The sequence below is a fragment of the Salvelinus fontinalis genome, chromosome 20 (assembly GCF_029448725.1).
Source record: "Salvelinus fontinalis isolate EN_2023a chromosome 20, ASM2944872v1, whole genome shotgun sequence".
NCBI lineage: Eukaryota > Metazoa > Chordata > Actinopteri > Salmoniformes > Salmonidae > Salvelinus > Salvelinus fontinalis.
Window position 1 is genome coordinate 9769462 of NC_074684.1, and position 16090 is coordinate 9785551.

Here is a 16090-nt window from a genome sequence, read left to right on the forward strand (position 1 = left end):
GCGAAGTCAAAGTGTTGCCAGGAGATTTGTAATTACAAATGACTCAAATTGAATTGGGACAAACATCCTCATTTTATCCTACCCAGGGCGGAACCCAATTTCAATAACCCCCAACGTTTATTAGCTTCACTTTGCCAGCCAAAACAAAGAAATCAAAGAGAATAAAAACATCACACGCATTCTCTAATCTAATCATCACAACTCAATCTAAATCATATGAGCGCACAACAGGGCCGCTACTGTTTTGATGAAACCAGTTTAGTCGAGCAACTCTGGAAATAAATATCTGCTCCACATACAGTACAGTGAGACACATCAAAATGTTCAGCTCTTTATTAGCTAATGAGATTACAAACATGACAATTCAATTCATACAGTTACATTTCATATGTCAACTCAAGTTTGATCAGTCTTCACACCTCTGATGGCGCCAATAACTATTGTGCGCAACGTGAGAGTCTCGTTCCGGAGGGAAGATGCAAGTGTGGGAATGCCTCGCCCCTAAAATGTGAAAACTTACGCCCTCCATCCGGACAACGCCATAAATCGTGATTGAATCCCACGATGTGTTTTGGCGCCAGCATGTGGTCAAAGATGCCTCCGTTACAGGTCATCATTGGTTGCTCATTCATTCTCTACCCACTACAATTTGGGCAATTATATCACGTAGGCCTATCTCCGTTATGTCTTCATGGTATTTGATAGCCCAAAGCCTGAGTATGTTCAATCGCATTTATAGTTTTGGTAGTACATTATCAGTTGGTCCTGTGTCCATAACTGAGGGAAGTAGGGGTGCTGAGGGTGCTATAGCACCCCTTGAAAAATCTTAAATAAAACTATATTCCTATGAGTGGTTGATGATAGAATGTAGTGGTCCTGTGTATACCGTATATGTTGCTTCCTACTGGATATATGCAGGTATGATATGCATTATGGCACCAAATTCACTTTGTAGGTCTGTAGTTAATATTGCATCAGTTATTTTAGACTGAGGTAGGAAGTATCTGAAGTATTTAGTGTTGTGTGTGTGTGTGAAAAAACAGATCACTCACATCACAGGACGAAACAGAAAAAATGTCTGATAAAACTACAGTTCCTCACAATGACAGCTCATTTTGGAAGTGGGCTGCTCATTTGATGTCTAGTTTCTTAAATACCAGCCCCTCATGCTTGGACAGCCTGGGTGGAGGTGCAAGCTGCTGGCACTGATATTTGCCGGTCTCTGCCACGTACACAGGCTTGCAGTGCGTGGCCTCCAGATTGTGGGCCTGGCAAAAACTAGCCTAAGATGTTGGCGGCTGGGTACTCCTCTGTTTCACCTGTCGTAGGCAGAAGAAGGATATGCTTTCTGTGCCCCCTGTACCCTTCAGTGACTTGCATACAGGGACCTTTGAAATGTTTGTATCCTTTTTTTAAAATACATTTGATTGGTGGATTCAAATAAAGTATTTAATGTGTGCGTTACAGTTTAGCAGACCCACTTATTGAGAGCGACTTACAGGAGAAATTACGGTTAAGTGCCTTGCTCAAGGGCACATTGGCATATTTTTCACCTAGACGGCTCTGGGATTCGAACCATCAACCTTTCGGTTACTGGCCCAACACGCTTAACCGCTAGGCTACCTGCCACCGTGTGGCAAAAAAATATATATATATTTTCTAATCTGATTTAACATATGACCCCCACAAGAAGTCAGAAATGCCATCAATTCATGCAATGATATTTAATATATTAGCTGGTTACTAATCAATTAATTATTAATTAATTATTAATGATTATTATTAATCAAGTTGGTTGGGTTACTTTCTCTTTGAGAACCGCTTGAAGGGCCTGGACAGGTCTTTGGAGATCACCGAAAACATCCTGATGACAAGGGTATGCAAGCTTTCTCCTGTTGAGACGTGGAAGGAAGATCCTCTGGCAGTGCAGACGTGGCAGCATGTGGAACTATGCTGGTGTAACAGTATAACTTTACACCGTCCCCTCTCCCCGACACGGGCGAGAACCTGGGACCTTCTGCACACATCAACCCACTGACACCCACGAAGCGTCGTTACCCATCGCTCCACAAACGCCGCGGCCCTTGCAGAGCAAGGGGCAACCCTACTTGAAGTCTCAGAGCAAGTGACGTAACTGATTGAAATGCTACTAGCGCGTACCCGCTAACTAGCTAGCCATTTCACATCCGTTACACTCACCCCCCTTTCAACCTCCTCCTTTTCCGCAGCAACCAGTGATCCGGGTCAACAGCATCAATGTAACAGTATAACTTTACACCGTCCCCTCGCCCCGACACGGGCGCGAACCTGGGACCTTCTGCACACATCAACCCACTGACAGCCACGAAGCGTCGTTACCCATCGCTCCACAAAAGCCGCGGCCCTTGCAGAGCAAGGGGCAACCCTACTTGAAGTCTCAGAGCAAGTGACGTAACTGATTGAAATGCTACTAGCGCGTACCCGCTAACTAGCTAGCCATTTCACATCCGTTACACTGGGCACTACAGGAGACCGATTTGACATGTACTTTCATTTAGGAATGATGTTATAATGTACGATAGCATCTATTCTCAGTTACAACATAAATTACACCGATACATGAGAACCGGCAACTTGAGTTTTGGAAAATAGAAACACTTTTACATAAGAGACTACTAGACTAGATCATTTTTTGTTATTCTGCAATAGCTTTTCTTTGTACACCAATATCGAATCGAAAATGTCCCGCTGTATGTTCTTACCCAGGCTACTCAGCAGTAGTCTGGTCTTCGGACTCTGAGAGGTGTGAATCCTTATTTGTTCCCCTTCTTTGAGGATTAAGTGTTGGAAGAGAAAAAACAACCTCATAACAATAAGAACAACAACCGGATCTAACACACCAGAAAGATTCAGGAATGAATGGATGGTTTTATATTTGGGACACTCACAATTGAGTTATTTACTCACATTGAACAATTTTGGCAAGCCGTTGTAGGAAGGAGAATTTCCCTTGGCTAGCCTTCGCATCCTCAGCCAGAGGAAAAGCTTTAGATCCGGTGGCTTCGAACAATGTTCTTGAGGCGGGCCTTATTACATATGTCGGGGAGCTCTTTACTCAAGGACTTGACAAGAATCCTATCAAAAAGGTATAGTCGTGAGTCGACACAGCCAGTTAGAGGATTGTCTCTGAGCTAAACTCCTCCAACAGATGTTTGTACACGGCCCTGTACTCTTTATGAATCCTCAGGCTGTCTGGATAAGCTTGGGTCTCAGAGGAGCCTGACGTCGCACAGAAGACAGCCATTACTGTCGGGATCAGGTCTTGTGATGTGCGTGCGACATCAACTGGATTTTGGACAGAAGCCTCACTCTTAGCATGTTGACGAGGCCGGTAAAAGGCTTTATCAATGTCTGAGTTGTCAGAGGATTGGGATGGAGGCGAGGCATATTTGACCACATCTGGGCCCGTCGACATCGGATCACTGACGATTTTCTGAGCTACACCAGAACGACTGGTGGTATCTTCTTTCTCTCCATCCATGTTGGCTTCAAAGCCTCATACTACTTTGGAGGGTTCACTTATTGATACACTGACACGGGAGAGAGATGGCCGAGGGGATGACTTGCCACTCATTAAACTGCCTAGGTCAGTGACAGCGGACAAAGATACTTGGAGGGATTCTGGTCCCTCGGTTGAAGATGACACTCTGCTTTGGGCATCAGAAACCAGAGTCCATGACCTGGCTTACCATAACTTTGTTAAACAGACTGACTGTGCCACTCACTGAATACTGATGAAGAAGAGGAGCAGGAAATCCTATCTTCGGACGTGCTAGACAACACACTGACTCCCTGAGCCAAACTCATTGATGCTAAAGAAAGCACAAGGCTAGGATGCAAACAGCTGAACAAGCTCATAAGCTGTTGGATTCCCAACCTTCTTGTCCTTTCTCTTCAGCTTAGTACGAACTGTATCGGATGCAATCTTTCCAGCCGCCACTGTCACTGAGGTTGACTTGGTGAGTAAGATCGTGGGAGAGAGCACCAATCCTACTCTGATATATGACCTCCTCCATTCTAGCTCTCCAAGCTGTCAGATCACAGTAACCTGCCCTTCTTCCTCTGGATATACCTTCTTCATGATGGTATCTGCTATAGCAGATAATGGATTTCCTGGCACCAAACACCAATGTTTCTGGCTCAGTGTATTCACTCATGTCGATGGCTGGACATCTCACAATGGGTGGAGTATTACTCTCTGGTAATTCAGAAGGGATGGGAGGGCCAGGGAGAGCAAATCCCCACTCTTTTCCGTAATTTGGCTGATGACCTTGGCAAATAGGAAAATGGATTCCAGGTCACCACATCCACTGCTTACCTTCTCAATGTCCTCCAGCATAATTCCAACCACATTCTCTATTTGTGAAAGCTCTCCTGTTGTCAACCGTTTGGTCAAACCGTTTGGTCAAACGGTGACAGAATATGGCTGAGGATTGCTTTGCCTTGAGCCATTGTTGCTTTGGCTTGTTTTTCTAGTTTGAAATAGTTCTTTGCTTTGACATGCAATGTGCCATTTGGGGATCTCTCTGTGTGCTTGTTGGCTTATCTAATTCAGCTTCCTTCACAAGATCTTTGACATCATCAACAAAGTTGTCAATTCTTTTTGACGCCTCCAAATCCACATCTGTCTGTATGAGCCCAATGGCCACGGAAATCAAGGATCCTGTCAGATGGGCCAGATGTATTCGTTAAGCTGGGAGTGGCACTAAATGAATGGGAAGTCTGAACCAAAAAAGAGGTAACGCTACAAAACCTTCTCGCTACCGTCTCGGCCACAGCCATTGAAGCTTTGGTGTTGAACTTGGCACTTGACAGAGTGTCAAGGTTTTTCCACCAATGCCTTTCAATAAACTGCATGTTCAGGTTCTCTGGAACAGGAGAGTCTTCAGCATCCAGGTGCTCCAATGCAAGGACACTGCCAAATGCCAACATTTTAACTTTCACAGCCACTTCTCAAAGCAGCTTAGACGATTCCCGGATCTTCTTTTTTTCCATTTATCCAACATGTCTTCAAATACAGTCATCACCTTGTCTGTCGCAGGTGGAATGCAGGACTCAACATCTAATTCGTCCTCTGGATTGGTGTGATCAACACTTCTGGACCATGTTGACCATCTGTTCAGTTGCCGGAGTACCAGAGGCAACAGGGGAGGACTGCCCAGAAAGGGTTCTGCTGATGGTCACAGATAGAGTTGAGCTGTTCAATCACCTCCTTGAAAAGACCAGCAGTCAGCTCAGGTGGGCAAGAGGACATCATCTCATGGTCAGACAGTTGCTCCTGGACACTGCTAATGATACTGTCCTCCGACGTCCCTAGGTGGACTTTCACTGAGCTCTAGGAACTTCAAAACAAACAAGCAATGCATGATCAAATCAATCTCACTCACAGTAGCGGTGCGTGGGTAAAATCACTAAGGAAGCCAAGCCAAGCCAGCAAAAAAAGCCATATTACAACCTATGTTGTGATAATTGCGTTGTTTGCTCTGTAATCCATGTGTTCATACGCCACCGTGATATACAATAAGGCCGTGACAACAAAAAGACAACAGTCCCACAGTGGGGGAACAAATTCAACTACACATAGTTTGTTTCATCACAAAACCAGAGACCAACATCTGTCCGGTGAAATCCACAAAGCAAACGTTGCCTACAAAACAATTATCACCTGCAGCATGGTCAAACAAGTTCATGTTTTTCGATAGTTTACGATACAACTACTGATTTAGAACCACAGAGTTACCGCAAGTCAGCACAAAGACAACAGGAGCACAGCTATTCCAGCACCTTGAGGAAGTAGAAGAAAATGTAAGAGAAATCTACGTTGTCTCTCAATACCATGTTCTGATAGTGATATAATTGTTTTATAGGTCTCTTTGAATAAAACTCTCCAAGCAACCTTTAGTCTAACTGTAGTCAAATATTGTAGTCAGGATGACAGTTTCATTGAAAACTGATTACAATTGGCCTGCAAAGACAGATATAGAGAACCAATGCTGTGGCCTATATCTCTTACCTGCATCATTGTCAGTGCCCTGCTCCCCTGGCTTCTTGCCACTACTATTCCTCTTCCACTCTCTGCAAGTCAAAACACAGAAATGGTCCTATTCAGACCCCTTCACTTTTTCCACATTTTGTTACGTTACAGCCTTATTCTAAAATGGATTCAATAGTTTTGTTTTTCTTTCTCATCAATCTACACACAAACCCACATAATGACAAAGCAAAAACAGTTTTGAAATGTTTGCAAATGTATTCAAATGATTTAGCACATTTATATACGTATTAAGACCATTCAGTCAGTACTTTGTTGAAGCACCTTTGGCAGCGATTACAGCCTCGAGTCTTCTTCTGTATGACGCTAAAAGCTTTGCACAACTGTATTTAGGGATTTTCTCCCATTTTTCTCTGCAGATCCTCTCAAGCTCTGTCAGTTTGGATAGGGGGCATCGTTGCACAGCTATTTTCAGGTCTCTCCAGAGATGTTTGATCAGGTTCAAGTCCGGCCTCTGGCTGGGCCACTCAAGGACATTCTAAGACTTCCCCCGAAGCCACTCCTGCATTGTCTTGGCTGTGTTCATTGGCCTGTTGGAAAGTGAACCTCCGCTCCAGTCTGAAATCCTGAGCGCTCTGGAGCAGGTTTTCATCAAGGATCTCTCTGTACTTTTCTCCATTCATCTTTCCCTTGATCCTGACTAATTTCCCAGTCCCTGCCGCTGAAAAACATCCCCACAGCATGATGCTGCCACCACCATGCTTCACTGTAGGGATGGTGCCAGGTTTCCCCCAGATGTAAACCATCGGGTTCTTGGTCACCTCCCTGACCAAGGTCCTTCTCCCCCAATTGCTCAGTTTGGCCGGGCGGCCAGCTCTAGGAAGAGTCTTGGTGGATGCAAACTTCTTCCATTTAAGAATATTGAAGGCCACTGTGTTCTTCGGGACCTTCAATGCTGCAGACATTTTTTGGTACCCTTCCCCAGATCTGTGTCTTGACACAATCCTGTCTCTGAGCTCTTCGGACAATTCCTTCGACCTTATGGCTTGGTTTTTGCTCTGACATGCCCTGTCAACTGTGGGACCTCAGGTGTGTGCCTTTCCAAATCATGTCCAATCAATTTAATTGACCACAGGTGGACTCCAATGAAGTTGTAGATGCATCTCAAGGATGATCAATGGAAACAGGATGTACCTGAGCTCAATTTCGAGTCTCATAGCAAAGGGTCTGACTACTTATGTAAATAAGGTATTTCTGTTTTACATTTAACCTATTTTCAAAAATGTCTAAAAACCTGTTTTCACTTTGTCGTTATGGGATATTGTGTGTAAATTGAGTCCAAAAATGATGTAATCCATTTCAGAATAAGGCTGTAACGTAACAAATTCGGAAAAAGTCAAGGGGTCTGAATACTTTCCGAATGCACTGTAGCCTATGCCGTCCTATTGTGGATTTGTTTTGGTAGAACATGTACGATCCACTTTTCCCTCATCACTGTCTTACGCTTTGAATTAGTCATCATGATATACTACGAACCCAAAAGCTAAGACGAACTCAAAAGCTTTGGACAGTTTTTTCCAAACTAGCTTTTTAATTAAATCCCATTATCACCAGCACGCCACTAGAACACATGCATGTAGGCTACCATATTTTTCAGCATATCTTTTGTAAGCTTAAACTCATTGGGTAGGCTGCAATGAACAATTTTCACTTAAAGTAATGGGGTAGGGCAGACTATCCAGATAAACAAATACAGAAATAGGCCTACACTTAATTGCAGTTCATAGGCATATTTATTATTTCAGTTTTACTATGTCAGTGACTTTGGCATCACAGATACACCAGCTGCATCCACATGAAATAGGAGATTCAAGGATGAATGTGAGATAGCTGTGTCTCTAAGGAAAGAGAAGACAGACTGCCTAGACCTATAGTTTGATATTGATGGGCACTTGACTGCAAACTTTTTTAAAGTATTTGATTGAAATTGTTTGTCATACTTTTAGTTTCAATAACAGTATTTTCAATCAGTCTTCAAAATGAAAACGTTGAAGATAAGTCCATCCACTAGGTGGCAGCGTGACTCTGTTTAACAGGGCAAGTCTGTAACAAATTAGCAACACATTTTTTCAAAGATATTAAGCTGTTTAAAATTCGGTCTACTTCCATCTTATTATCTATTAGTCACATGGCAAAATAAATGTTAGGCTACATTAAGTAGGCCGGCGTGTCTGATTTCACTTTTTACCTACATTGTAGCCTAAACATGACAAAAAAACGTTTGCGGTTGATAAGGCTAGATAGCACTCTGAATGTGGGAAACAAATGGAAAATTACAATATTATTGACTTGTTTACAGTGCAAACCTACGACTAGGCCTAAATAGTGTCTGAAGGTCAGATCGTGGGGATTCCAATTACCGCTGTCCGTGGTGCTGAATCCCCAACAAGTGCAAGCACTTGTTTGTTTACTGTCTGCTACAATTCTTCACATGGCATTGACACCACAACACACACCATTGTTTCCTATAACGGCTTAACCCTGAGACCCACTGTTGCAGCTAAGCAAGATTTCTTAATATAATTGCATCCAATACAAGTTATAAACTCAAAAATAATGTCAAACAATACATAGTTTATGCATCTCCTTAGACCCAGTTGTATCTTTTCAGATGAAAGTTTATTTTTTAAGCTTCATATGTAGCCTACATGTTACACTCAGGCCACTCATTTCCACAATGAGCTCACCAAAACTCATCCAATAATGTGGCCTAATGCATCACAGTTTGGAGGTGTGTCTTGTGGAAGTCGGACGTCCCCAGAGTCTGAGTCTGCTGACCCCTCCATCTGGGGCGATGACCAGACGCACGTGACTGACCGGCCCAGACAGCGCCAGTGAGTCACATGAGTAAAAGTGCCTGTGATGGGCCTGCAGCTAGAACAGACAGTAAATAGTTTGTTTTACTGTTGCAGTTTGGAATGGTTATTACCATCACCGGTCGTAGGTTATGAGTCGTTTTGGTACTTAAGCAGTTGCATGAGGGAAAAAAGTAAGTTAGATGGACTGCAGGACTTTGGCAGACGTTTCACGTCACAGAAACTTGGGCACATTAGAGAGTGAAGTGTGAAGCACAACACCTCTCACAGATGAGACAGATATCCTCCTTACATTTGCCAAGACCTGATTTAGTTATTATACATGCACATTCAATATTGTTTACCTAACTAATATGTTTTGAAACACACACACACTTGAATTTCTCCCCATCTGTCTGGAATATGGACATTTAAATACTGAATTGATTAAAATGCTGAAAAAAACTTTCTGGATGAAAATGTGCTGATAAAGTCTCAGTAGGAGCGCTGATCTAGGATCAGGTCCCCCTATGCATTGTGAACTTACTAAAAGGCAAAACAGATCCTAGATCAGCACTCTAACGGGCCCAGGCATTGGAGTGAATTATAGGGATAATGGTTGACATACTTTCTGAGGTTGCAGAAGCACCCGCCATTTGTTCCCTGGATCGCTGCTCCACCTGCCACTCACATACTTCCCTTCCTCCTCGGGGGTCAGATAGCACGCTTCTATCTTGCAGGAGTCTGGGAAGTTTCCTGCGTGTTGACATCACATGACACAGTAAGAGAAACACAAAACCTCTGTCTCAGTAGTCTGTACAGTGGACTGCCGTATTTACAACAGAGGCGAACCTGTTACATTGTCATAACTAGAGAAAGGGGATACCTAGTAGTCAGTTGCACAGCTGAATGCATTCAACCGAAATATGTCTTCTGCATTGAACCCAACCCCTGTGAATCAGAGAAGTGCAGTGGGCTTCCTTAAATCGACATCCACGTCATCGGCGCTCGGGGAGCAGTTGTTGTTGGGGGTTAACTGCCTTGCTCAAGGGCAGAAAGACAGATTTTCCCACCTTTCGGTTACTGGCCCAACGCTCTTAATCGCTAGCCTACCTGCCCTAATCCTAACCCTAGTAACCAAGTCTTTAACAGAGACTGGAACAGACAGAATGTGTGTGCGTGCGTGTGTTACTCTACCTTTGAAGTGGTTGGTGTCTATCTCAATTTGGCTGATGACTCCGGGATGCCCCAGTCTGAGAACGGCCCACTCATAACCTGGTACCTGTAGGATGCCCTTCCCATCCACCTGCGGAACACAGTATCATGTCACCAGATGATACAACAGTGGCGTGTTCACCAAGGAGAACATGTTTTGAAATAGAGTGAAACAGGGAGGTACTACCTGAACTTGCACAAAAATTTTCTGTCGAAAACATTTAAAAAAGTTCTACTCTGAATTGTCCTAATGAACACGATCCAGTGCTATGGCATGTGCCGAACTTAGCTGAATTTATTTTGCACTGCCGATGAAGAGCGGCAAGTAAGCATTTCACTGTACCGTTTACACTCGCTGTATCCTGTACGCGTGACGAATACATTTAGATTTTACGTTACCTGTAGGTTTTTGGGTCTGTCCAGTCGACGGGCTGTCTCCCATCCATCGCCCATGTTTGCAGATCTTCCCAAACCTACAAGGGTATGACGTTTCCCGGTCAACCCAGTCTATAGACTTGTCTCATTTTGATATGTTCATTACCAATGGTATGCACTACCGATGAGATTCTGGACCGTTGCCAATAATGACACCGTCATTAAAACATATCACAGGCCTGCCAGTAATTTCCCTGTATATATTAAGGAACACCTAACTATTCAAGACTCACACTGCTTCTTTCGACAACAACAACAATTACAAATCCGAAACATCATGAGATTGGAGTAAGATCTTTCAGCCACAAAGGCCCAACTGACTGGAATCATTGACCAAATAGATAAATCATGTGTGCACTTCATTAGTGAAAGATAGATCAACAAATGAGATGGACACAGCTGGTTGAAAGAACTCTGCCTTTGTTATATCGGTCTTTGTTATATCGGTATGTGTTATTCAGTATTTCCAAATGAATAGTGCGAAAATAAATATTGCCCTATTTGTTTTTACTTTTACAGTGCTATCTGTACTGAAGTGATTGATTCCTTAAATCAGTATGATGACAGAAGCCCCATTGAAATGTTTGCAGAATGACAGCATTGGCATACCAATCATATTCCGGGGGTGGCCAAAGTGGGCGTCGCTGTAGCCCAGACAGACCCCACCGTTGACCAGGGCCACCAGGTCCAGCTGGTCCTGTGTGGGCAGAGCAGACCAGTCTTTCTGCCCAACGCCATAGACCTTCAGTCTAGCAATCCCCCCATCTGCAACACAAGCGTAAGTACAGATCCTTTATCAGGAATATTGATGAGAAATGATGTAACCAATAGCGGAGAGAGTATCTGACGTGGAGGTGTTACCTGGGTACATGTTGAGTCGTAGGTGGGTGACTCTGCTGGGGTAGGCGATTGGGAAGTAGTTATGACAGGTGTCGGAGTATCCAGGTTTCAGCTCTGTCACAGGAACAAGCTCCTCCCACGACTCAGAGTGCAACTGTCAATCAAACACGATTGATCATTGATCTTCTCCAGTGTGTGTGTACAGTGTAAGTGTAAACGGTTGTACCTTAGCAACTGCTTCAAACTGACTCTCGGAAGCAGCCGTGCCAGTGCGGTCTCCCTCCAGGGTCAGTGCTGGGGCCTCATCTGATCAGACAGACAAAACACAGAAACGTACATGACTATGACTTTTGCCACTTGTAACTGTAACAGTGTTGCTCCTCGCCCCAAACTTGGGCTTGAACCAGGGACCCTCTGCACACGTCGGTGACAATCCCGCTCGAAGCGTCGTTACCTGTCGCTCCACAAGTTCCAGAAAATCTGCGTTCTTACTGGACAAGTCCAGGTAGCACCTCCCTGTTTCGCTCTACTTCAAAACAACTCCTTCAAGGTATCAGCGCAAGTGACGTCACCGATTGAAACACTACTAGCGCGCACCACGAGCTAGCTAGCCATTTCACACTGGATAGTTTGCTAATGTCATGTAGAATGTGGGTCTGGCTAATTCACACCCCGAAAAAGTTATTTCCTTGTCATGTGAAAGCAAAACGTGTTCTGTAGAATTCTGACAAACACTCCAGGAAACCAAACCAGGGTACTGAATTCCATATGTGAAAACTTTCTAACCTATCAGGAGGTATTAGACAGATTTTTTGCCCAATTATTGGCAAAAGAGCTGATCTGATTGTTCAAGACCAATTAGTGGAAAAATATCAGAATTTGGCTGCCTGTGTAAACAGAGCCTGTTACAGTCATCCATATGTAACGGATGTGAAATGGCTAGCTAGTTAGCGGGTACGCGCTAGTAGCATTTCAATCAGTTACGTCACTTGCTCTGAGACTTAAGTAGTGTTGCCCCTTGCTCTGCAAGGGCCGCAGCTTTTGTGGAGCGATGGGTAACGACGCTTCGTGGGTGTCAGTTGCTGATGTGTGCAGAAGGTCCCTGGTTCGCGCCCGGGTCGGGGCGAGGGGACAACGTAAAGTTATACTGTTACACATACCCAGACATGCAGCCTGAACAGAGGCAGAGGGCGAGTAGTTTCCAGTAAAGAAGGACGTGTCCACATCCAGGCCATGTATGATGCCAGGTACACCCAGCTGGATGATGCACCAGTCATGACCTAGCAGAGACAGCAGACAAGATCAAGCTTCTCTATTCAGATTAGCTTACCTATGATCATTCCACTTTACCACCATTGAAATTATTGTAATTTTGTGTCTCTTCAAGTTATACCAGGTATTCTTTTCCTTCTCGTCTCCCAGCCGTCCATCCATTTTCCGTACTCGGTGAATGCAGAAGCTATGAACTCTGGGGGCTCTCTCTTCCAACCACGTGCAGTGAACAAAGGGAGAGGGTGGTAGATGTGAATGGTAGTGGATCAACAGATGACAGTGGATTAGTAATGTAAGTGTGCACAGTACCTTCAAAAGATTGCTAGCTGGTGCAAACCATTCGTCTGTAGCAAAAATAACCTAAAATGACAGTGAGCACGTAAACAGATGAACATTGTCTCATATTGTGTTATTTACAGTTATCTAAATGTCAACCTTGTGTCCATGGTGTAAGACTTACTTTCCCTCCAGCTGTCTCACAGGCCAGGTTGTTAAACTGCAGAAAGTCTGGTTGACCACTGACAATTTTCACTGCTTTTCGGTCTGCCATTCTATTGCAGACTATAGTTTACAATCCCTACAAGTAACTCAATCCAGATTGAGGAAATAATCTTCTTATATACCTCATACAATAAAATAAATCTGCTTTATATATTACAGCGTCCTGTACTTCAAGTTAAAAAGCAGTCCACAACCACGAATGAATAGATTCTTCTGGTGCCTGTTTTCATTCTATCAACCCACCAGTGCAAAGTCCAGTGACTGGGAAGTCATTGACAGCAGTGTTAAAAAACTCAAACGAGTTAGGTGGTGGGGGAATGGAATTTTTTGTTTTGAATACTGAATATCTGTTCAAGATTGTTGTGCTCTAGCCTTTCTTTTGTGGGAAGAAAGCGAGAGCACCTTGTACAACCACGATGGGATTATATTAAACTGGCCAGAGTTGCATGGGGCTATGGTCCGTCACGTGAGGGAGTCCGCGCCCCGCTAAAATCGAACAGCAATCTGAACCGCTTGGTTATGATTTTAGAAAGGCAGCATGATCCGTCATTCAGAAACGTACATCTCTTTTCCATAAAATACATGTTCACATTTTCTAACTCGTTTTCATTGGGAAGGCAGATAAAGCATTTATCAAAAGCAATCACTTTTGCATGTGAAAACAGAATCCTACTCATTACTCCACGTGCTTAATCTAGTGTCATTCTTGTTTTGAGCTGACTACAGCGTTGGGCAGAACCGGTCACTCCTGTCTAGGGAGGAGCAGTTTTTTCTTTTACATACCAGTAAAACATTCTGCTGATGACTTTGACATTTCTTGAATGTTATATTCTTGCACATTTTCTCAAGAAGAGTAAATTTCAACACTCGGCTCTCTTGTGAAAACGCGAGCTGCTGTCTGATGAAAATGAACATATATAGCTAGCTAGCTCCCAGACTGAAATGAGATAAATATCTGTTTTGGAAAGAAGTTTAAATATACTGAACAAAAATGGAAACGCAACATGCAACAATTTTACTGAGTTGCAGTTCATATAATGACATCAGTCAATTGAAATAAATGAATTAGACCCTAATCTATGGATTTCACATGACTGGGCAGAAGCGTGGCCATAGGTGGGTCTGGGAGGGCATACCCACTGGGAAGCCAGGCCTAGCCAATCAGAATGAGTTTTTCCCCAGGGATTTATTACAGATAGAAATACTCCCCAGTTTCATCAGCTGCCCGGGTGGCTGGTCTCAGACGATCCCGCAGGTGAAGAAGCCGGATGTGTAGGTCCTGGGCTGGCGTGGTTATATGTGGCCTGTGGTTATACTGCCAAATTCTCTGAAATTAACATTCAATTCTCTGGCAACAGCTCTGGTGGACATTCCTGCAGTCAGTATGTAAACTGCAATCTGTGGCATTGTGTTGTGTGACCTTTTATTGTCCCAGCACAAGGTGCACCTGTGTAATGACCATGCTGTTTAATGAGCTTCTTGATATGCCACACCCACACCTATGCCACCACATATGCCACACCTAAACATATTTGTGCAAAACATACTGGGATCTTTTATTTCAGATCGTGAAACATTGGTCCAACACTTTACATGTTGCGTTTATATTTCTGTTCAGTATTATGCAGTATGCAATACGAATTGTCTTGATCAAGGAGGTACTTCGTTGACCATTTAGACAATTTATTAAAAGCTAGCCAATGTTAAGACTAACCAGCTACTGTACATGTCAATTTGTGTTTCATTATCTGTCCGTGAATAGTTGTTGAATCATGTTTTGGCATGATTATGTCTCATTTCAAGTAACTAGCAGCAGGCTTAAATAAACAAATTCATACACTTAGCATGGAAACACATAAAAGCATGTATAGAGAAAGATGTCTGTCATGCTAGAATGGAGGTTTTAAAAAAACGATAGCTCCATATGCATATTAGCCAATACATATGGTATAGCCTAGCACTTATAGCATACCTCGCTATACATCTTCACTAAAAACAGTTGTACAATGTGTTCTGCAATAAGATAAGCAGTTTGATTTCTAAACCAGATGAGTTCTCAAATAGCAGCTGCCCAATACCATGGTGGACCTGCATAACGTTGGATGCATAGGAATATAAAGTATGGGGAATGATAAAGAGACTGCAGGATTATAGAAACAGCAGTTGGGAAATTCATGTCCGAGTTTGAAATAGTAAATGTTCAGTGAATGGGAGTACATTTAGGTGGTTTAAATTAATAACTTTTTCTACTAACCTTCTAAAAGTTGGCGGTGCCAGCATCCAGAATCTCGCCAATCCATTCGTTATTCTACTAACTATGACTTGAGAAATATTTTCAATAATGTACGTTTCACGCATATAGATACGAACAAAGAACGCCATCACAAATAATTGTTTACCATTTGAGTATGGAGACAAGTAACGAAGGTAACTCCAAGTCAATCACACTTCTGTGAAATCAAACTGTCCACTTAGGAAGCAACACTGATTGACAATAAATTTCACATGCTGTTGTGCAAATGGAATAGACAAAAGGTGGAAATTATAGGCAATTAGCAAGACACCCCCCAAAACAGGAGTGATTCTGCAGGTGGTGACCACAGACCACTTCTCAGTTCCTATGCTTCCTGGCTGATGTTTTGGTCACTTTTGAATGCTGGCGGTGCTCTCACTCTAGTGGTAGCATGAGACGGAGTCTACAACCCACACAAGTGGCTCAGGTAGTGCAGTTCATCCAGGATGGCACATCAATGCGAACTGTGGCAAAAAGGTTTGCTGTGTCTGTCAGCGTAGTGTCCAGAGCATGCAGGCGCTACCAGGAGACAGGCCAGTACATCAGGAGACGTGGAGGAGGCCGTAGGAAGGCAACAACCCAGCAGCAGGACCGGTTTCTCCGCCTTAGTGCAAGGAGGTGCACTGCCAGAGCCCTGCAAAATGACCT

At 43.5% G+C, this 16090-nt stretch overlaps 1 protein-coding gene across 1 annotated transcript; it reads right to left on the bottom strand.

Moving 5' to 3' along the window:
• Window positions 1-317: 317 nt before the first annotated feature.
• Window positions 318-13401, bottom strand: allc (allantoicase). Its single transcript, XM_055872316.1, has 11 exons — window positions 13109-13401; window positions 12958-13008; window positions 12770-12857; window positions 12537-12656; window positions 11603-11682; window positions 11398-11530; window positions 11146-11301; window positions 10501-10574; window positions 10084-10192; window positions 9515-9642; window positions 318-8965 (listed from the first exon to the last, which is right to left on the bottom strand). The coding sequence occupies exons 1-11, from the start codon at window positions 13196-13198 to the stop codon at window positions 8810-8812; spliced, it is 1185 nt and encodes a 394-aa protein (XP_055728291.1). The 5' UTR covers window positions 13199-13401; the 3' UTR covers window positions 318-8809.
• Between the last annotated feature and the right edge of the window lie 2689 nt (window positions 13402-16090).

Excerpts from the sequence above, each read along its gene's own strand:
- allc (XM_055872316.1), bottom strand. The coding sequence starts at position 13,198 with ATGGCAGACCGAAAAGCAGTGAAAATTGTCAGTGGTCAACCAGACTTT. Across the intron at positions 12,858-12,957 it reads CAGCTAGCAATCTTTTGAAG|AGAGAGCCCCCAGAGTTCAT; the intron begins GTACTGTGCACA and ends CGTGGTTGGAAG. Across the intron at positions 9,643-10,083 it reads AGACACCAACCACTTCAAAG|GAAACTTCCCAGACTCCTGC; the intron begins GTAGAGTAACAC and ends GTCAACACGCAG.